Here is a 23,756-nt window from a genome sequence, read left to right as displayed (position 1 = left end):
AGCAAGTTCTGAAGAGCAAAGTGTCCAATGCTAAAAGCACAAAAACAGCAACAGAGGACAAAGGCCATTAACAATCACTTATTTGTCCTGATTCAAGGACTGTTCCCTGTGTTTGTTCTGCTGCCTGGCCTAGCATACGCAGCTCTGCTGACAAAAAATGTGTTTTCTTAGCAAAGGTTTGCAAATACCTTAGAATATTAGAATTTCATAGGTTAGCCAATTTTTTTCCCTGCTATCACTATATCTGTAACAGGGATTTTGCCAGTATAAAATATTTTTTTTTTTTAAATTGAACGCCCTCACTGACATTTCCAGGCTAGGTAACATTCCTTGTTCAGTCCTAGCCTTGGCTGTTCTAAGACTTTGCCTAAATCAGAAATGTCAAGAAACACAGGAAAAATCTTCTATTACAGAAGTTATACCACTGTATTCATACTCTCAAATGGCATAAACTATGCAGTCACAAGCACATCAGTATCAGTATTGCTGCAATTACTGTAGGGCTTTACCCTAGCCGTGCCAGAAAGAAATCACAAACATTACGGACAGACCATGGCAATATTAACGCAAGAGGCGAAAGGAGGAGCCTATATCTCAGACCCTAGATACTTGCTTCTGTAACATACGATGGGATCTTTCAAAGTAGGGTTGTGGGCAGCAGAGGTTTGCAGACTTCTGTGGAACAGCATGTACTCTTCCTCCAAGGCCAAGCTAAGAAGCCCAGCTAGCTAAAGTCAGAAAGCTCAGTACCCATTACCTTCAGCAGGTGTTTTATCAGCTCTCAGCAAGACTAAATTTTCTGCACAATCAGAGCAGGGAGGGGGGAAGGACAAAGCACAAGAATAAACCAAATCAATTAATTTTTAAATACACAGGTATCAGCGAACTATTCTCTAACAAGGAATTGCATATTAAAAATAAAAAATGCTGTAGATCTCTTATCACTAACACACAGCAGCTGCAATCCATGAAAATCAAGCCCAGCCACTGTCCTCACTCCAACATTGCTATCAGTTTGGCAGCATATGTAAAGCAGCTCTGGCTTCAACATGCAAAGTGGTATCTGCAGTGGGCAACACTATGTAGGACTACACTACAGATCAAAGTATTTTCAGCATCTGTAAAAGGAGCCTTAACTGGTTTTAGAAGGTGCAGGACTGCAGTAATAAATCTGATCTCTTGAAGCCCGAGCTGGAAGTTGTACCCTCCTGTCAGCAGGTTCACTGTGTGATGTATTGTGGAGCTTTGGCTGCAGAGACGCTGTAGCCTGCAGATAATGAGCTGTTCAAAGTAGCTGTGAAATTGTCAACTTAATTAAGCCAAGTTTAGTTAACAGTCATCGTTCAAAAATTGTGTGTGAAGAGGCAGGCTTTGAAAGTGCCCAGCTATGCACTGTAGGAAAGTGCTGTGTACTTTTCTGAACCGAGAAATTGAAAGCTCATGTGATGAGATGGTGCTCCTTCCCCAAGTGTCTGAAGAAAGCCCCCTGGTTATCCCAGCGTGTCTGGAAGCTACATATTTTTTTATTTTTTTTTTCTATTTTTAGAAAGTTAAGATGCATAATCACTTGAGAACGATCTGCAACGGTTTATTAAGATAGTCTGACCTCCAGAAAAACATATGATTTGGGAGAGGAAGGAGAGCCTCCTGAGGAAACTGTGAAGATCCAAGCCTCAAGCGCTCGGGACTGAGTTCTGCAGATGGGTGTATTGACGTGACAGCCATGAGCTGAGGGGCCTGTCCTACTCAGATGAAGGCAGAAAAACTCAGCATCATGAAGGCCAGGCTGCTCTGTACTCCCTAAATTTATTTTCCTCACTGCTGTTCACGGCTTTGAACAAAGCACTTCAACATGTACTGCTATCTTTCCTGCACCTGAACCAGGTTAGCACTTAAAGACCCTGTCCAAACTAAATGCCGAAAAAAAAAACAACAACAAAAAAAAACAAACAGGACCTAAGGGTATTCTAAGCTAGGCTTTTGTTTTCTATTTAAACCAACTGCAAGTTAATTGACAAACATCTTGTACATACATACTCCTCTGGATGGCCTGCTCACACCTGTTCTAGGACAAAAATGCCTGTAGTAACCAAACCGAGTTACAGCAATCAATTCATCTGTGTTTAAGAACCTGTGTTTAAACAAACCATTAACACCAGCCTCAATTCATTCCTCAGCACAGAGGTGAAGGTTTCCCAAACATGACTCAGACTCTTAAGGACATGAAGATGTTTTGCAGCACCCAACAACTGCAGAGGTGCAGTGCTGTTAGCCATACAGCTAACCCTATAGCTTCACCCTGCCAATACTCTGCCATGCTTTAACCCTCTCCATGAATTATTTTGTTGGTTTACCTTAAAATCATTAAGCTATTTCAGAACAAGCCATGGAGATCTCTCCTTTAGGAAAATCTCCTAGGAATTCCACCTGCTGGCTTAGGACCTCCCAGTGCTGGGAAAGCTGCTGAAAAAAATGCCAAGCCCTTCACCCACACCCACCTCTCTGCAAAAGGAGGGGGGAAAAAGAAGGGAATGAGGTACTTTAGAGGTCCTCGTGACTGTTACAAAATAGCATGAAGCTAACAGTAGCCAAGCATTTAAAGATCCCCACGTAACATTTCACATAAGTATTTACTGTTACTTACTGTATTGTTACAGGGGTAAAGGGAAAGTAGATCCTAATGCAGTCAAAGTGCTTGTCCACAGCCAGGGAATCGCAGCTGTTTTCAGACACAACCAACAGGGTGCTCTTCCTTGGTGCGTTTTTCCTGAAATGCAACAGCACTGGCACAGGGAATCCTAATGAGTGGATGCAACTGGGCACTTCTCTGGATGCAACTGGGCACTTCTCTGATCAGCCAGCCAGAATGCCCGACAGCTGGGGAAAAATTCAAGGGACCAAAAGTCTCAAGTTTCCTGAGAGGGAATCATATTCTTTGCAGGTCATCCATGAAGAAAGGACAAAAGACCACATGGACTCATTGCTAAACACACTTTAGAAAACAAGTAATGGAGACAGTGCCATTGCTCCAACTGATGATGGCAAAATACAGGAGGTTTGTTTCTCAACCTTTTAGGGCAAATTGCTCCCATTGTTGTGTGAAGATTCCTTGCCCTAAGCAAACAGGGAAAGGACACAAAAAATCTAGGATTTCAAAGGAGACCCTGCTCTGTATTATTTCTGTGGACACAGCGGAGACTTCTGCAACCTAAAAGCAAAAGCATTTGCCATAGTGACCTGCAAGTCAAGCACCAGATCCCATCAGATGGATTCTGTGCTGGTCTCCGTTCTTGACCTCATGATTAAACTTTGGAGGCAATGCAGAGCAGTGCAAGGTATCAGGGGAGGCATCTCCTATCCCATATAACTTCTGTACATGCAATAGGGTCGGACATCACATCTATATCTGAACACCTAGAGCCTGTACTTACTATCACAGCTCAAAGGCTCACAGAAGAAAAGGAAAAAAACTCCATTCACTGAATCAGTACCAGCTTTCCTTCTCTTCCACAGTCCTTAAACTTCACTACTTCACTGAGACCAGCAAGGTTACCCCATGAGGCAAAATCTACCCCATGAACAGTGTCCCACAGAGTACAGCAGAAGCGAGTTTCCCCAAAGGGCATGGGAGACCCTTGTAAGAGCTGCTAGGAATCAGAACAGTCAAAATTAGCTTGGGAGAAAACTTCAGAGCTGTCTAGCCTTCAAAAAGAAGTTCTTTTTAGTTTAATTGGCAAAATAAGAGATGATATTTTCAGCACATTCTTTTGACAGTTCAGCTATGGATCTCACTGGTTACCCTGTGACCTGGGGCTAAGTCTGGGATCAGACAAGCTGTTAGACTTCCCACACCTCACATCAACCACTAGCAGGGCTTGCTCCTTCTCCCACTCTAACTTTGAAGTTTTGCACTGATTAAAAAGAAAACAAGTAAAACATTATATGAACAGTGACAGCAGAACTGTGTTTTCTTTCAGTAAAAATTATAAACTAATGCATCATTATTTAGCTTTAGGCACCATGAGTAAAAATGCCCACCAAAATTCCATGTTCAGTATTTTTTACCAAGCCAACAGGTTGATACTACTGCTTGTCCTTCAGAGGCAAGCCCTGTCCTTTCCTTTCTCAGCAAAGCCAGGTGTGAGAGCATTAGGTCAGCTTCTGCACTAAGCACTTTCATGAACCTCATGAGTTTTTATCATTATTATTAACAAGGATCGCAAAACCTAAATCTCTCTTCTGCCCTAGAAGCTGGTTCTTGCTACCCAGTCCCAGTGCCAGAGGCAGGGTACTGTGGAAAAGACTACGTGAGCTGCTTGTTGGAGACACCTTGGTTCCCAATAAGCTACTGCTCTAACATGTTCATTTTAACAAGCTGTAATAAGCAATAATATTTCAGAAAACATAAATCACTCCTAAAAAAAAAAAAATGTGTTTACCCCAAAATTAAAGATTCCACACACCAGTAAAGGTAAAATACTAATTAGATTATGCACTGGGGGAATAAAGTATCACTATGAGGTGTAGGGGCTGTGAATGACAGCACCACCGCTTGTGTGACAGATCTTGGCTCCATGGCATTGAGCAGCAAGGAACAAGACTCATCATCTCCAGAACTGGGGACATACGATAACACGGCTCAGTGTCAGCATAAGAAGAACAGCCCTTTTATCTGAAATTCTGCAGAAAACAGATCACTTTGACAGCAAAAGGCAAAAGCAAAACAAATACTAAGTCAATTAAGAGTTGCAGCAGAACCAATGGAAGCTTTGATTCTGAGTTTTCAGGACTTACTCTTCCTCTCAGTGCAGTTGATATCAAAACAAAAGCTGTTTGGGTTTGCAAAACCCTCTTTGCCTGGGTTCAGAAACATTTTGTCCCTCTAAAGTATCAATGTACCCCTCAACATTTTTATCCATCTGCAGGATACTCTGCTGCATGTATGAAAAAAAGTAACTAGCTTCTCCAGTCATGAAGATCCTCCTATATCTTCAAAATATAACCCCATATTTGGTTACAATTCATCTCACTTGCAATCTCTTAAATGCTTTTATCAGCTGTCCTTGGTCCCTGCCCACACCAGGATGTGCAGAAACCAATACACACAGGTTCCATGCTGACGGCGTGTTGGTGGTAAGCGTGCACGACCACAGCAGAACGGGGTTTGGAAATCAAAAATTCATTTAAAAAATTCTACCCAAGAGCACAATATTTTTATTGCATTTGTCAACTTAGCAACCAAGTCTTAAGGAGATAAAATGAAGATACCATTATCATACTACTTGCCAAAATTGTGAAAAATGAGAAGTAAATCAGTATGTCCAGACTCAGTCCAGAAGAGGAACAAGAAAAACTCTTCTCATTTTTGTAACTTTAAATAAACTCTTACATCTTTCTCCAAAGCACATTCTGCTGACTGCAGATAGAGACAAAGCACTGTGTTACATGGACACAGTTTGATCTGAGAGCAACTCACGTTCCCGGGTACACAGTGGCCTTGATCCTGCATGACACACAATTAAGATCAAGCATGCAAGCAGAAGCATACAGCGACTCGTCCAAAGAGATGCCCAATATCCGCTGGCAGCCTGGATCTTCTGACCAGGTCAGTACCTCCAGCCGTGGCCACGCCGCTGCACTGGGTTGTCTACAGAATGATCGTCTACAACCAGAAAACACTGAGCACATCCTAACACATCCCAGCGCACTTCAGACATAACTGGATAACAACACAGGTGCAAAAATAAAGTCTTCTTGTACAAAAATAAAGCCTCCTGAACTCCAACTAATTCAAGGTTTCAACAAATTCAAAGTTTCAGCTTTCACAGCCAGCACTCTAAAGATAAGCAATAGTCTCTCAGACTTGGTTTATGACCTGAAACCATAGCAATTTATATTCTTTCTACATCTACTGCTTGATAACTGCCCCCACTGTTATATGAAGCTGGGGAAAAAAAAAAAAAAAAAGTATTTGCTATCCCATTACTCCCATCATTAGACAGTTAATAGTATCTGTCATTGGAGGTTTTTTGCATTAGTACAGATTAAACAATCGTAAAACAAGGTACCCAACCATAAGGGCACATACCCTGGTTGCACTTAAGAGAATCCAGGGAAGTTTTACTTACAGACCAGAGACCAAATTCTGGCTGTTCTGAAAATTTTAAGAACTTTGCCAGTAGCTTCAGTATAGCCAGGAACTTGCCTACTGAAGTTATACTGATGCCTTTGTGGAATGACAGAAAACAACTTGTCCGTAGTACAACCATTATTGCCACTATTTTCATTTCCAAATCTTGTCTCCAACAGGGAGCTGTTTTCTACACTACCGAGAGGCAAACAGAGCAGTCCAAGCCCTGCCGCAGGTACGTCCCTCGAGCCCACAGAGTTTAAAGGGGCTGAACAACTAACTTTAGTCAGAATTTGACCCTCCAATAAACTTCTTCAGTATGTGAAAATAGTTCTTGGCTTTGTTTTGAAAAATGAAACAGACATCCTGCCAGCAATCCCAGTGCCATCTACATTTAAGTGTATGGCAGAGCTTCTTTGGGGTCCAGTACCCATGGACATCCCGGTATTGCTCCCCCCCCCCGAGCTATTTATCGCTAAATTACAGCTAGTGGAAAAGCACAGCTTCATCAGCAGTTAAACTGCAGGAGTGTATGGAGCAAGTCACTTTTGCTTCAAGTTACCAAAGTACTAGGTGTGGTTGTCCTCAACCATTTGTGGAATTTCTCACCAAAGTTTTATTACGAAAAAAAAAAAAAAAGGTCTTAAAAACTAAACCAGCAGACAGAGTATTCCAAAAAGACAAAATACACATCTGCAGACTCAGGCTTCAAAGCTGAACACAGATCCTGACCCACCTACCTATCACACGGATACATTTATGCATTTAAAAACTCGGAATTAAAACCACTGTTGCAAAAATAGAGTTCTACACTTCAGCGCCAGCTGAGAAGCAAGCATGGTAATTCAGTACAAATACAGCTTCTATCTGGCAATGCAAATAACAGAATACAGAACACATTAACATCATATTCAGGTTTTTTGTTTGTTTGTTTTTTGTGCGTGTGTGTGTACTATAACTAAAACATAGGTATAGATTTTTTCCAAACAAGATCCATACCAGGAAAGTGTACTTTGCTGAGCACTTAATGAGGCTATTTGTCTGATGAAACTGTATCAGACACACCAGAACCTCAAGCGTAAAGGCAGAAAGCTATGGTAAATAGATAACTTTGAAAATGTGTTGTCTTTTCGTGGCAAGTAAGATGGGGCCTCATAAAATTTCCACTGCATCCCAGTAGGGAGCTAAAGGTCACTGCTAACTCAAAGTTAAGAACAATGGGAAGCAGAGGATGTCATTCTTTCATATTTGCCCAGTGATTCTGTGTTTTCTTTGCATGGATTTACTTAGGAAACTGGGAACTCTACAAACAATGAGAAGATTTCAAGGTTACCATTTTTCCCTTAACAAAGCTGGGTATCAGAAATCTGTTTGTAGACTTATGCAAAATGTTTGTTTTATAAAGAAAAATACTTCTTACTTTGATCTTTCCAAATATAGGAAACATTCATTTTCCCATGAAACTTCAAATTAAAGTGCAAAATAATTCTGCTTTCGCAAAAAGACTGAATTTCCAACAAAGAAACAGATACAATTTCAATCTGTTTGACATTATTTAACAAATGGATTTATATCTATCCTGGTCAGAACAATAGAAATAATGTCCTGGAGATGGTTTTCAATTTCGTTCACCCAGGAATGAAATACTGTCTGATTAACAAGGAGACTCTCTTTACATGAACTAAAACGTGTCACCTTAATTTCTAGAGATCTAATGCTCAAAAGTTGGCTATAATGTAATATAGTGACAGAACTGAAAAGCTATAATTCCTCCTTTTCCAAGCACAGATGGGAACCGTAATTAAGAGTCCCTCATGCTAGCATCAGTCTTTTTCAATAGCAACATTATTTTACCCCAAAACCTCTTTTAATCTTGAATATTCCTTTTTGAGTCAAAGTCATCTTGCCTTGCTAGGACATCTTCTCTCCACATATGTGTGCAGACTATCTTTAAACACATAAAAGACTATCACAAACCATTACAAACTACCTTGTCAGCCACACTCAAAGTGGATATAACTTAATTCAACGCATTTCCATGGCAAAAAAGTAGGTTCCAGCCCTCATCCTTTCTACTGAAACAAAGCCACACACGCGGGAGGTGGTTTATAGGATGCTAAGCTTTTTATATTATGTACAGTGACATATTTACAGATTTTACAAGGAAGAGAAGAAAAGGCCCTGGGAGTTTGATCCAAGGCCAACAGTTCAGCCCATAGGAAAAGGGGATGGTCTGGAAGAATGCACAAATTAGAGACTCCGCTACTTAACTTCACAGTGTATATATCATCATTTCTTACATTTTGGCCTGAACGGGGATTTTAAGAAAGAACCTACGAGGGGCTGGATGTTGAAATCTTTGAAAAACAGAAGACTTTAACCACATCGCCTCCTTGATGGCTCTGAAAGCTTAAAATCTGACTCTGAGCAATCAACCTATTCAGTATGCCATGCACATGAAAGCTATTCAATTTGCATCTTGTCATCCCATGCCAATTTAAATTATGGTTAAATGAAGATACCTAATTATTTTACCCAATGGACTGATAGCAATGAATAGAATGTCACGGGGCCAAGCAAATTCCTAGTGAAACTCCACTGAATTAATGGGTCTCAAATAAAAAACACTGAACACAATTCACACAGAAAATTGTGCTTCGGACATAAAATCACGTTTTATGTGCAATCACGGAAACATTACTAACAATGATTTAGTTCCAGCCATGGCTGGTAAAGCTGTTTACACCGTGGGTATATTATATCCATGCACACCCCCAAAATAGAACACAATGCTAAATTGTTCTCCGAGGTATGCAGGTGCTTGCACTGTCCCCTGACAAAACGATGATTTACGCAAAGCTTATATTGAAACAATTTTACCTCGGGGGCAAATTGCTCATTATCATATTTGCTTTAGGTTTCTTTTACTTTTTGTTGCAAGCTAATCAGAGCTTTAATTGTCCATATCCCTAAATATTTATTTCCTCTTTGAGGACTCGTTTGAAAGTCACTTGGCATGTAGCTGCTCAGAAAGTGGAATATTTTCAGTGCATTGTTAGTACTGTTTAAGCCCAATTCTGGAGTCTCTTCTCAAGGTAAAAGCTGAGAGAAGCGAACAGAAGTTCTTACCATAACTAAATAAACCAATAATTTATCACTGCTGGCAGTGGCAACTGTTGGATAGAAAAATGTTAATGGCTGTTAAAAATAATTATCATTCAACCTCTCATTTTCTTAATATGGACATTTACTTGAAAATGAGAAAAGGATACTAAAATATAATAATATAAGCAAAACAGCATCTAAAAATATTTTTTCTAAGTTTCAAGTGGACTATGAGTACCTTTCTTAATGAAACACTCTTTGTAATCACACAGATTGTAAGCCAATCTAAAATCCTTGAACATGAAGTATCTGCAAGTGGGTGTAACCATTTCACATCTTTCATTTATATTTAGATGCAGCATTTTGGATGCCAAAAACTGAAGTGCTGGCACTTTGAATGGTGAGGTGATGCCAGTACCTTGCACCAGCAGTTCACACCACAGGTAATACTGGGAACAGAGGAAATGGATGGAGAACTTGTATCACCTCCAGTTCTTCTGCATGTCTTACTAGCAAGTAGAGTTTGACAAGTAGAAAATTTCTCTTAATGAACTTGCAGTTTAATCTCAGCAATACAATTAAGGATACAGAGGGTAACACAGTAAGTTAAATAAATAGAACTGGAGAAAAAGGTTTGTTTTCAATATCTCCTCTACTGACACATTCAGGTGGCAAAAAACGTAAAGCTGAGAAGTCAGCAACTAAGCCTTGCACAGCCAGGCAAGAGACATAAAGCAAGTTCAGACCGGGGCAGTGAAGAACAGCACAAAGGGCAGAGAGAAGACAGCGTTTCGTGTCTAACATGAATTTATAGCTGGAAGGAGTCTCAGTGGAATTTCTACCAACAGTGAGTACTCTAAAAATTCAAGACCTAACCTTGCTCATCTCAGTCACACAAGAAGGTGCCTTCAAATGCAGTGGTACATTTTGCATGAGAGGAACTAAAAAGAAATGGTTTAAAGGTTGAAAACACATCTTAGGCTGTCTTTATAGCATAGCAATCTATATGCTGTGAGTGATTTCCAGTTCTTTTCGAGTATACATTACAAACAACAGGAAATTAAAAAGATTAAAAAAAAAAAAAAAAAAAAAAAAAAAAAGGAAAGAAAGAAAAGCCTTAAATATTAACCCAGCATGAATATGGAAAGGTCACATGTTACTCCATCGGTTCGCTCCATACCATTTAAAAATTAGACCCCTCCATCCCCTGGAGAAAAGGGTTCATGCCTTGCAATAAAAGTATATTAAACGTCGGGCTGGAAGTCTCGAGTCATAAGGACTGAGCAAAGTTAGCATATCTCAGCGTGGGAAGGATCCTCTCAGTGGGAGCAAGGATCTCTGTACGGGAGGGCTGACGTCAGTGGAAGTGGGAGGGAAACGGTGAGGGGAGGTTTGCTGGGGGAACGGCTGAGGGCTGTTTCAGTGGGAACAGGGAGGAATCGAGAGGGCTGGACGGCCTCACTGGAAGTAGGGACAGTACATGTGGGAGTTTCAAAGGGAGGGAGAGCTGAAGTGTTGCAAGGGGAAGGGATTACCAGACAGGCAGGAAAAGAGCAGACAGCTTAGCAGACTAAATAATGTGCTGTTAAACGCTGAGATGAGATCCATTTCAGCACTGAAGGTAGAAGTTAGCATACGTCCTCCTGTATATACAGGATTATGCAACCATTGGTTTGCAGTGACTGTAAAATTCACAGACAATTTCACAGGTTTTCAATGAAGGAAACTTGCTGGCTGTAACACCATGGATCTAAACTGCTCATCCCATATCGACTGATAAATCAAAAAGCTATTTCAAATTCAGCCCTGCTGGCTTAGCTCTACTTTTAATTTTCAATAAAGGAAGTTTGGATTTACTTTCCGATCCCCTTGCACCCAAACACACACATTTCTGTGTTAAATATACACGACAGGGAGAGTTACACAAGCGAAGAGGAAGGAAATCTCACATACGTAAAAGAATGAGAGGGCAAAATAAATGTGCAATGTATGTGCTGCAGTGCATATCAGTGCAGTATAGAAATGACACACATGCATTGCTCAGACAGCAACCCCTCACAATTACCCACAGCAGTTTTACATAAATGCCCATCAAGTCCTTACACCATGCCAATCCTTATTTATGCTAAATGTTAACCAGAGTTATTACCCTAAAAGAGTATACACAGATTTCTATAAAGCCAAGTACCCTTACTACAAATTCAGCTACTGAAATTTCTGCAGAAGAAAATCATTACTAACCTATATGAAAAGGCTATCACAATTTTGAATCCACTTTCTTGAGACTTTTAGAGCTGAAAAAAATCAGGAAACGTCTCCTTTGCAACAGGACTAATCTAAGTTTTCTTTGATATTTTTAATGTAGCCCTGGATAATCAAACTTCAGTCACTGCTACTGAGTAAGTCTCACTCATCTTCCACTGGGAAAAGGACAGAGTTTAAGCTGTGGAGTCTATCTGTTGAAAATTAAAAGAAGGGTTTTCATGGCTGGCTCCCTATTTAGGTACAGCACTGATTCCAAGCTGCTCATGAATTTTCAAATGAAAGCCACGCATAAAATTACTAATCAACGAGGGAGATACAGGCGCCATGACCAAACAGATTTATCTCCTCCGTTTATCACGTACTATCACCATACCCATATATACCAGCACTAGGTACTACAGCACTTATCTCTGCACACACGCACTTTCAGGGCTCCTCTGCAAGTTTACCACGGATAAACCAAGCCTTCTCCTTATTCGGAAAGGACAGGTATTTTTTTAGCTACACTTTGTAAATTGGTGCAAATCCCAAAACGCTCACACCACACATCTGGAGAATGATCCTCTGCCATTCCAACAGCACAAAGACACAATAAGATATAAACATAAAGCCAGAATAAGCCTGGGGGTTAATCAGCAATATATATAAGGCCATTTTACAATTAGCATGGGTTATTTCTTCTTATGACACTGCCTGACTTGAAAATATGTGTGCTATAGCTAACAAGTTGATTTGGTAAAAGTCACTGTGTTACTCATTACACTGATATTAATAAACTTAATGCTAATGCCAGCTGGAGTGAAAATGCAAGGTTTACAGCCCAGGTTTTTTTCCTAGCTTTCACATAGGACTTTCTTGCCTTTAATCTGTGCATGTATGACAGAAGAATGCATGTGAATTCAATTGCAGTGCCCTGAGACAACAGGAGAATGCCATCCTGGCAGTAAATTGGCCGTGCACACGCGTTCTGACCGCAGCACCAAAGCACAAAAGGTATGCAGCATCTTCTGCTCAGGTGAGGGAATCCCAGGTGCCATAAAGAACAGCCATAGTTAGTGGAAGCACCCAAAGTCATAGGATCTCAGAGTTCTTTCTCAAATCAAAAATCCTTTTAACTCCAAAACTGCCCAGTGTCCTGCCCAATGCTCCTTTTGACAGTGATCTCAGGCTCCGGTCCCTTACCTTCAGCATTCTCATTCTTTATTTCTTTCTAAACAACTTCACTGTACCATGACAAGTGTAGCTCTCTCTCCAGCACAATTTCTGAGACAACACAGTTATACTCTAGCACAGGATGAACTGTAATGAACTGTAAATCTGATCATAATATTCACACTAATGCTAAAAGCAGAAAATGAAGCACATTGCTGCTTTGCATCTCTAAAGATAGGATTTTACACATGAAAATCATGTAGATGTGATTTTTCAATCAGATTTTGTACTCGACTGATCACAAAGAGAATTCCATTCTCATTTCTAAAAACCCAGGCAATGTGCTCAGAGTGATGACAAGGGCAGAAAAAGACCTAGTGATAAAAATTAGAACAGCTGCCAATGAGGTTAGAGCATGTACATGAACCAAAATCAACCGTATAGCACCTGGCCAAATTACCCAAACCGGGTAACAACAATTTTTACGAAGTTCTTGAAATCAAACAACAAAACTAAGGCTGCTTTCCATGGTTATGCTTCTGGAAACAGTCCTTGGAGTTGTTTGTTTGTTTTCCCCCCCCATAAGCAAGCACACAGAAGACGAATTCACACAATATAAACTTTAACAATATTTTGGTTTTAAACTTTGTAATGTACAATTACAATCACAATTAAAAATAAAGCTATTAAAGCAATTGTCAGGATTCTGATGACAACTTAACTTTCCCCACTGCAGTTACCATAAGCACGACTACTGTGCGTGAACAGAGCCGTACAGTTTAGTTTCCTGTACAGTACTAGCACTCAATTTTACGTTACTACAACACCATTGACCTTCATATTCTGACTTAGGTGTTATTAATTCCTCCTTCGACTCACTACATGCAGTGTCTTCTCATTTTTTCTACACCTTTATTAAACTTCTGTGAACCGTACTTACTAAATCTGGAGGAAAATGGAGAAAATCATCCATAGTACTGAAGAAAATTGCTTCAGGTCAATGTTCTAGAAGCCACCTTAATAAGTGTGTAAAAATCCTCAGAAATCTAAAAACTATTAGTTTCTCTGGATCTGCAAAACACTTGACATTTTGCTAGTTCTTGCCTGCACCTCAAGCCTGTATCTTGTATTTACGGCGTGTGTATCTCAGTCCTTATCACAGTAACCCAGAGCTCATCAGCCATGTTATACAATATCCCCCGAGGTACTGCATTTGAGTTCATTTCTTGTTTTTTTTCTTTTTTTTTTTTTTTTAATATTTGCAATTATTATTGTTTCAAAATAGAGATAGTTCCCTCCCCCAAGGGAGAAAATATGGAATAATCAAAAACTCGAGCAGTAGGAACTAAAGTATAATGCATAAGCCCGTGACTACATCAATGGAAAGCAAACTGACATACAACTAACACTTAAAAAAATTAATCACAGATTGCAATTTTTTTCAGTATGTGTCCTTCAATTTCACACAGGTCTTGTCTTGTATCTCTACACATAAGTATACACACTGAAACACATGCAAAAAATAAAAAATAATAACAACAAAAAAAAGCAAAAACTATTTGCAGTAACAGACAAGGTCAACAAGTTGTTAATGTAAACCAGCACCCAGAGCAAAATCTGCTGCCCCTCTTCCAACTTTCTGAATGGAAGAGCTACGCAAACTGATCAGCCCACCGAGTGGATCACTTCAGGCTGCGATCTGCCCGCTTCCACAGAGCCGAGCAGCTCGAGGGTCGCTGGGCAGCCCCCCATGACCGCACAGCCCCCACGGCCAAGCCCACCGCCGCGGGCCCGCTGCGGGCGTCCAGCCCTGCGCCCCTGCCTCCAGCGAGGCCGCTCGCACCGCTCCCCTTCCCAGCCTTCGCCAAAGCCCTTTGGAGGAGCGAAGAGGCTCGGGCACATCCACAAAGTCATCGCATGAGAGGGATTAGTTTATAAACGAAAGTAATAGCTCGAGCCAGGAAAAGCTCCCCCGCAACGCGTTACTTCAGCGGGGGGACTCCTTGGGTTAGACCGCTGCAGCCAACTCGTGTGCTGCGAGAAACGGCGCTCGTGTTTCGCACCCTTTTTACCTTAACACTGGATCTGCTGGTCTGGGTCTCTGCCTCCATGCTCTGGCTGTTCTCCCTCTTGTCTTTCTTAGAGGAATTAGTCCTCACCTTATAAGTGGATGTGTTGGAGGATTTAATGAATAATCCTGGGACGGGGTTGCCTTGCTGCTGCTGAGACATGGTTGTGTTGGTCTGGTGAGGGGAATTGCACTCCTCAGACTCTTTGCTACTGTGATAGACCACTCTGCTGTCAGAGATGTGGATGCTTGGAGCACAGCCCATGCTTTGTGGCCACCTGGGGAATACTTCTAAATTGTATATATATATACGTGCATATATATATCTCTTTCCTTCCCGTTGGTATTTCCCCCTGCTTTGCTTTTTTTTTTTTTTTTTTTTTTTTTTTTTGTTAACAGGTTGAATCTTTGTCCTGCGTCTCCGCTACACTCTGAAGCATTGCCATCGGTCCCTCGCACACGACAGGCTCGTGTCTGTCCTCCTCGGCCTCCACGAAGCGGGTCCTTTGGTCGCCCCCTCAGCCAGCGGTGGGCCGGGGGGCTGGAGGGGCGGGTGGGGAGGGGGGGGGATGGATCAACAACTGGTCGACTTCATATTTTCACAGGTTAGTGCTGATTTTCCTAAGCCATCTGAGAAGCTTGGGAGGGCTTGCTTTCCTTCGGGGGAAGAAGGAGGAAAAAAAAAAAAAAAAAAAAAGGAAAAATAGCCCCGAAAAGCCGCGAAGCAGCCGCACAGCCCCGGTGCTCAGCGCGGCCGGGGGCTCGGCACCACCCCCCCCTCCTAGCCCGGGGCTCGGCGCATTCTCCCCGCGGCGCTCCCGGGGGGGGCCGCTCCCCACCTCGTCCTCCGCGCTCGGGGCCGCGCTGCGGGGCTGCTCGGAGGAAAAAAAAAAAATAATAATAATAATAATAATAATTAAAAATTAAAAGACACCCCAAAAAAATAAAAATTAAAAAAAAAAAAATCCCGGCGAGGAGCCCGATCCGCCCCGGCGGCGCTCGTCACGCCGCCTGGGGCACGTCGGCGGGCGGCCGCGGGGGTGACATTGGCGGTCCCGGCGTCCTCAGGCGGCGGCAGCCCCCCCTCAGGCGGCCCGGGCGCTCCCCGGGCGCCGCAGCGGCATGCCGGGCCCCGGCCCCGGGCGGGGCGGCGGCGGCGGCGGGCGGGCGGCGGGGCGGCTCGGAGCGCTGCCCGGGGCCGCGGGACGAGGAGGAGGAGGAGGAGGAGGAGGAGGCGGCGGCGGCGAGGCTGGCGGAGGCATCAAAGGGCCTCCATGGTGGGGGCAGTGTGTGGCCGGAGGGGTGATGCGGGACGGCCAGAGAATGATGATGACGACGATGATGATGATAAAAAGATTAAAAAAAAAAAAAAAAAAAAAGGCGAAAGGCGAGAGAAGCGGCAGGAAAACGATCCTAGCGTCCCGGCTCGGCGGAGAGGCTTGCGGCGGCGAGGGCTCCCGTTCGCAGGGCCGTGGCGGCGGCGCGCCGTGCAGCGGGGAAGTGCTGGTGCTCGGTGCTCGCAGCTCCGCTCCGCGCCCGCCTCTCTGCACCGGGCGGCGGCGGCCCCGGCCCCCTCCCTCCCTCCCTCCCCTCCCCGCCGCCCCCCGCCCCTCCCCTCCTCTCCCGCTCCCCCCCCCCCCCCCCCCCGCGCGGCCCCGGCGCTTGACAGCGTTGGAGCCAATGACAGCCGCCGGCGGCGCTGACCTCCGGCCCGCGCTGGCGTCAATGCAAATCAGCCGCCCCGCGCCAATGGCGGCCCGCGCCGCCCGCCAGAGCCGGCTTCAAACCGCCGCCTGCGCGCTCACGGCGCCCGCTGAGGGCTCCGCGCGCGCTCCCCCTGAGGGGAGCCGGGGAAAGGCCGAGCCCCAGCGCTGCCCCCTCGGCTGTGGCCCCGTGCGGTTACTCGGAAATGGGTTTGGGGTGAAGGTGCTGCGGGTCCAGGCAGACCCCGGGACTTGGATACCGAGCTGCAGACCGGCTTGGTCGGCAGCATGCGCAGAAATCAGGCTTGTTCTGCCGGTGAGACCCGACGTGCCTCAGCTTAGGACACAACACACGGCACAGACCCCACTTTAACGCACCTCAAGAGGAGCGGAGTGCTTGAGGCGGTGCCAAGGCCATGCCCAGCACAGGGCTGGGGGCACTCCTGACACTGCCCACAGTACGAACCCAGGCGCGGTGGCAGCCCCCAACACAAGCACAGAGCCCACGCTGTGCTGATGCCACACGTGCCCTCCGTCCTGGTTGTGGCACCTGGGCTCACCGAGGTACTTAAACACACCACTCACTGTCACCCAGCAAGCAACAGCAGTTTAGGGAGGGACAGATCAAACTTTAGCTTTAGGACCACAGAAAACACTAAATCTCAGAGAGATGGCTTCTGTCAATAAGTTCCCGTGCCTCAGGAGAGAAGATAAGGTGTTACGAGGAAAACTATTCAAGTTCCTCCAAGTGCACATCACGAAGGGCTCTGTGCCCCCATCAGTCACGGTGTTTCAGAAGCAGCCGGTTCAGAGCGCCCTTGTGTGCGTTTGGAACAGCTGGCCTCTGAGCATTACCTCAGCTACATGGGAAATGCCATCAGGTCGTGATTAAAAGGCAGATAGGCAGATAAGCGAGGACTACGTCAGCAAAAAGCAGCTCTCCGTTCATATAGGTCACAGCATCAGCTGGTGCAGATGGCAGCACCCTGTAAGGCCAGGAGATGCAAAGCCAGCAGGCAGCGCTTTTGAGAAATGTGTTTTTTCAGGACAACCACAGTACTTGCACTGTCAAAATGCTTTTATTTACTTCTAGTAATTGCTAGGGTTAAAGGCTGGAAAATGAAGCCTTCCTGTCCCTGGTCTCCCTGCTACTGTGCAGTTTCAAACATAAGCAACAGTCACATAAACTTCATCCACCCCATTAATTTAGCTGCTTCATATCGCCTGTCAGTACTAGCAAATCACTCCGGCTTCCTGTGCTCTCATCACTTCGGATGCCCACTTAAGATAAGCACTTAATAATAAATGAAGGAAAAGGCTTAACAGACCTGCTTTAAACAGTGGGCATTGGTGGGAAAGGAATCTTGTCCTCATTCTTTATGTTAAACTTCTAATTTTCTAAATCCCACTGATAAGAATGCACTTAAGTGCAGTGTCAGAAGAGAATGCCGAAGTTCTTACTCGTGCCATTAATCACAAGTGTGGGCTCTCTTCTTCAGCCTTAATGGATCTGTCATCAAAACTACTATTGCACTTAATTTCTGGTGGCACCGGGGGAGTCAGAGACAGCAAAACTTCATTTTCAAAGCTCCACATTCAGTTTGCAGTGCTGACACCTAGAGTTAAGCCTTCTACTTGTAAAATAAATAGGTTTGATTTGCAGCTACATGGACATTTCATGGTGTCATTTCAAAAACATGAATGTTAAAAACGTCTCTGCTTTCAATTTCAGAAGCAAATTAACATTCAACCAATATTTTATCAAAATGACAGACAAATAAGTACATGGAGGAAAAAGCACTTTGTTCAACATCACATAATAGCAGCAAGACAAAACAACAGCATACATGCAGATGGAATGCATATGACCTCTTTGCCCTTTTTTAAAATTTTTTCCACTCTAAGCCTATGAGACTATTTCTGAATATTTCAATTTAGAGTTGAACTTCAAACAACAAAAATTAAAGCTCCATTTGCAAGTTTTTCAAATGAGAATTCACACTGCCTTGAATTGGAGGGTAAGCTGAGCACAAAATGCATGAACAATTCCTTAACAGTCATTAAGCCATTGAGAAATTACCAGAATTGTTGCTACACTGATAAAATCCAACTAAAAAAATACATGTATAAATATATTTGAGCAAGACACTGGCACAGTCTTTGGCTTGCTTCTCTTAAATTTGAAAATATTACTTCCATTTTTTTGTTGCCAATAGGAAAATATTGTTGAAAGTATAGGTTCACCTGTAGTCTAGAATCAGAGAGAAAAGGTGAAGATATCAAAATCATTGCCAGTGGCAGTCATTTTTCACTATGCTACATGAGTTCTGTTTGCAGATAAAGGGGCTTGTTCAAGCTTATTTGCTGAAGTGCAGCTCAGGAAATGGTGGTCCCTATTATTCAAAAAATGAAATAGTGCAAAAGAGCAGAGGAAGAATAGGAGCGTAGACACTGGCAGATTAGGGCTGTGGGGGAAGTGCAAGGTCAGTGCAGAGTCAGTAAGTGAGAGGTCAGAAGAGAGCTAGCACAAGGAGACAGCTGGGGAACGAGAAAGGTTATTTATGGAGAATAAGGTTGAATTTCATTCAGGATTACAGAATAAGAATGAAGGCTAGAAAAGAACTTGCAATGATTGTTATCAGCTCGGTCTATGGACAAGTGGGAGCTGTAGAAGATCAAAGCACTTGGAGTACAAATGCATAAACTTAACATTCAGAAGGAATCAAAAGTTACAGTATTCAGCCACTTCCCCATCCATCTCCAAGACAAATTAAATTGTATCCTTCATTTCTTGACAAAAAACTGAACTACTGAGTGACTCCCAGATCTGGGAGGGATGCTGCGCCTTGTCTGCCCCCTAACTCCCACAAACAAACTCCTTTCCCGTGGTGTGCTAGCAGCAGGCATCCATTGCACGTTGTCCTTGACCACTTCCTGCCGCGCACTGCAAGAGTTTGTGCGTGAGTACTGGGACAATTTGCTCCTGTCCAGTTACACAAAAATGAAGGCCTAGAGAAAAAGTTTGGTGCCAAAATCCAATTCTGATAATGATTCAGAGCCCAAGACACTGACAGGCAGAATGATGTGGAAGAAATGATGGACTGGCACCTGCATGAACGACAAAGACCAGCACTCTTGGAAAAAAGAAAAAAAAAAACAACACATTTCTTCAGTGGTAGAAAAAGCGTGCCTGCAGTCCTGTGAGCAGACAGGAGCAATCCTGATACAAGATTACTCTATATTGGTTTAATTGCTTCTCCCCCCAAGTCAGCTATATGTTCCAACTGTGTCTTCTGGCCTTCTGAAGATTAGGCAATCCTGCTCGTCTCTAGGCCAGCAAAGGAGGCAGTGGGGAGGAGGAGAGGGAGGAGGAGGAATTGCGGAAAATGTGCCAGGACACAAACAGCTGAATGGGCTGTACGCTGCTAACTACCGCGACATGCAAACTTTGACAGCTCATCTCTCCAGCTTATAGAAAACCAGGAACCACGTTCTTCTGCCTTAGCCACAGGTAGCATTACACCTCATGAGCAAGGCAGGGTGTTTCCTCTTGCTTGTATATGAGGAACAGGCATCCTATCCTGGAGCCAGGCACCTTCAGATGACAGAAAACAAATACAGAACTTATCCTGCAATAAATCATCCTCAATTGTATGAAATACAGAAATACAATGGGTTTGTTTTCTTCATCACTTTCTGGTGTCCAAAAAAAAAAAAAAAAAAGCAATCAACACAAACCCTGCTCTGAAGGCCTTGCAGGCTGTCTGACTTGCAGTTGTTGCATAATGCAGATTGCAGAATACAGACAATTGTCTGTGCCACTTGGAAATCAGAGTCCTCAGGACAGTCTAAGTCAGCAACTTTTTCAACTCTAGCACCAAAGACATTTGAATCTAAAGCTCAGACACTTCATGTACGTGCAACTTATTTATTTTATTTATTTATTTTTACAAAACTTCATCTGCTGTTTGCTGTCAAAATGGCTTTCTGTTGCAGCTGTAGTGTACACATCACACTCACCACTGCTCAGTGATCAGGAGGATAGATAGCATATCTGGGAGGAAAATGTACCCCCTTTCCCATTTTCTTTACTTCTCTGCTGTCCCCACAATGTGGAGGACTCTTTCGTCAAAATTTATCTTCCTCTTCTTGTTTCTTGTCCTTTTTCCTACCTTTTCCTCAAATCCTTTTCTTTCCTTCCCTAAGTACCTTTTTTTTTCCCCATTTGGTTTCTCTTGTCATTTCTCCTCCTCAGATCAAAATCCTTCACCCTGCCCCAAAGCAATTCTCATCCCTTTCATTTTCCCAAAGCCCCTTAAATCTCCCACAAAAGCTCCCCATTTTTCCTGCTTTCACCATTGTCCATCTGTCCAATATTTTCCAGGTTTCCCCCTGCACCATGCCTTCTCTACGTTGTTGTTTGTAGGCTGTCCTGAAGTCAGCCAAGAGCAGCACCTGCTTGTTTAGCAGACACAGACCAAAGATGTCCAGATCTCTGTGCCCCCCCAGCTTAAAAGACTGGCATGGGGCTTCTGATGCTGCTCCTTAAGAGCTGGCTTAGCTGTAGCCCGATTTCTGTGGAGCAAGACATATGCAGGGAAAAGGGTGAAAGCATGGTCTCTGAGTCTCCTCTGCCCCAAAAGGAAGCTTTGTGGATCCGGAGACAGCTGAGACTGACACCCACAGCACTGCTGATCTCTAGGCACTGCAGATACAGAGCCTTGAGGTGATCCAGTCCAGGGATCTCACAGGTTTTCCTCTCCCTCACAGTCCTCTGCTTCCAAGCGTTCAGGTGCTCACCACATAGGAAACTGCCACCTAAGCCCCATCCTTCCAGTCCCATTGCCCAGGCAACGCATCCCCCGTGGGATGCAGGAGGCAACACCACAACACCCAGCTGCAGCACCAGCCCCAGAGCTCAGCGGGAAGGAGAGCAGCTCTGTGAGCTGCCGCTGCCAAAGCAGCCTCCAGCAGCTCCCACTGCCTGGCCATGCCTCGAGTCAGCCAAAAATCTGTGGGGAAGGGAGGAACAAAGCACTGTCGTCCCCACCCACTCCCCTATAATTATCCCATGCTTCACAAGCAAGTTTATCTATCCAGATACACAGTGCCATACAGCCAGCTGTGACCATAGGGAATTAGCTGTTCCCCTCTTGGAGAATTTTCTCTTCCCAAGTATTTTTAAGCTAACTCGCATTCATTTACTATGCATTCTTTTCAGGTTGTGATTTACTAAGCCACAGATGAGAAATGGTCTTTCTCCTAGAAAACTAGCCCTTAGTTCTTACACCCTACAGGCCGTGTCACTGCCTGTTGTCCCTTTATTTCCCAAGGCTATGGGACCCCCACCCCAAGCCTCTGGCCCAGCACAGCGGTGACCACAGCCTCAGGACCCTTCCAACTTGTAAATTGGGTCCTGATGCCGTAACACCCAAAAACACATTGTGGTCTGCCTAGATCCAACAAAAGAAAGTAAAAAACAATCAATAAAAGAAACGAGCAACTTGGCTCCTCCAGCAGGAGGTCGGTCTCATTTGGTCATCAAAGCCACAAGGAGCAGCGCTTAGTGTCGGTAAGCCAACCTCAGCAGCTGACAAGATCAGGCTCACGAAGGAAGACTCACTCAAGAAAGACTTTCAAAGCCACAGAGAGGTCTCTCTGACTCCCCATGTCCCCTCTCCAGGGGAAGCAAAGGGGTTGGGTTCCAGGTCAGGAAACCTCTCCTGCCCCACTCCTCTTTAACCAGGAGTGTTAGCAGTTAGCAGCCTTCCTCGCAGTGCCAGCATCCTTTCCAGAGATGCATGGGGTGAGAGTGGCAGAGAGAAAAATGTGATACAGAGCTAGAAACATATCTGTACAGTATGGCAGTGATGGGAGCTGAAAAACTCACTAAAATGACTGTTTAAGACAGGGTGTCCACCTGCAAAATAGATGGCTTTCATTGGTTGCTGAATTTATTATTTAAGGAGCACATCCACCATCCAGAGTCATGTTAAGAAGTAATTTACTTTATATTCACAACTGCAAAAATTCCCATGTGCTGGCAGTGACACGTTCCTAGATCACTCAGACATCTAAAAAAAATCACCCTACAAACACATCTGAATGTAAGACAGAGGACTGGACCTAATCAGAACACTTAACACCTGTTAACTGTATTCTCAAGGACATTTCCTTTCTTTGGGCTAAAGCAATACCTTTAAACACACTCAGCTACATCTGCCTGTCTACACTCCATCTCCCTGATGCAAGATCTTTCCGTGGAGCAAGGTGGCTGAACCATCAATAAACTCCAAGAAGTGCACCCTAGCATTAGGCAGATGAGTTGAGATGGCCGTGCAATCTGTCTTTCTCTTCAGATGCACCCCCTTCTTCCAGGAACATCTGACATCCCATTCTTACACTGCAGTCAGGCTCTGTGAGTAACATTTCATTCATGATTCATATGATTTTTCCAACTGCATTCATGTTTCTCTAGGCTCTCATCAGGGAAGTTACACTCCCTGCCACTTGCCCGCATGCAGCTCTGCGTGCAGACAGCTGTAAGGAGGAACGCACGAGAACCCGACCTCTGTGGTGCCATGGCACAGTGCTCATAGATCATGAGCCTTGTAAACTCCGTTTTACGGCTGTCTGCACATGCAGCAGAGCAGTGGGAAGAGCAACACCACAAGAATTGCGAGAGGAGATGACAACCTGGGGGAGAGATAAGGAGAAACCACACTGAGGGCAGGTGGAAAAACCAGACAGTGCAAGTTTTCTGGGGATAGCTATTAAAAAAAGAGAGAGAGATTCTCTCAGGATGTTTGGGGGAGATAAATCTTCCGAGTTTTTGAAAAGGGGAAGGCAGCCCTTGCAGATTCACTCACCACAGCCCTAGCAAACATAAATCTTATCCACATGGGCACCATCCTTCCCCACGTGCTCACCAGGGCTGGCTGTAGTGCCGCTATCACGGAAGGATCTGTCACATTAAGCAGAACAGCACTTGGCACTTTGCGTGAGTTATGGTCGCAGCCAGCACAGCTGGGTGCTGCAGTGGTTGACAGGCTCTGTAACACAGTCACAATAGCAAGCACTATAAAAGAAAAAAAAAAAAAAATAAAAAAAAATCACCCAAATGGGTTGAGAACAGAGCTGAAAAATAGTTTTAAAATACGTCCTTTAACCTCCTGAGAGAATTGCAGATTGGGGGGAGCGATGAACCCGCTGCCGAGGGGGAAGGCTGATCTCATGGTTTCTGTTCGCCTTGGCAAGTCTCTCCCGGCTATGCACTTAACGTGTCCATGTGAGTGGATTCCTCACGCTTAGTCCAGAAGCTTTTAATCTCCTC

At 44.0% G+C, this 23,756-nt stretch overlaps 1 protein-coding gene across 8 annotated transcripts in view; it reads right to left on the bottom strand.

Annotated features, from left to right (window-relative positions):
* Positions 1–23,756, bottom strand: part of LOC309882202 (high affinity cAMP-specific and IBMX-insensitive 3',5'-cyclic phosphodiesterase 8A-like) — a 166,063-nt gene that overhangs the window by 122,527 nt on the left and 19,780 nt on the right. For 3 of the 8 annotated variants that reach the window (XM_082769031.1, XM_082769032.1, XM_082769029.1), the window contains exon 1: positions 14,725–16,342. The exons of 1 other annotated variant lie outside the window; for it this stretch is intronic. In XM_082769031.1, coding sequence (XP_082625157.1) covers positions 14,725–14,985 — 261 coding nt within the window. In that variant the 5' untranslated portion in view covers positions 14,986–16,342. 4 more of the 8 variants (XM_082769034.1, XM_082769033.1, XM_082769037.1 and 1 more) reach the window with 4 other exon arrangements.

Source organism: Aythya marila (genome assembly GCF_965140915.1).
Source record: "Aythya marila genome assembly, chromosome: 11".
In the NCBI taxonomy this organism is placed as follows: domain Eukaryota; kingdom Metazoa; phylum Chordata; class Aves; order Anseriformes; family Anatidae; genus Aythya; species Aythya marila.
This window is presented reverse-complemented; position numbering and strand designations above follow the sequence as displayed.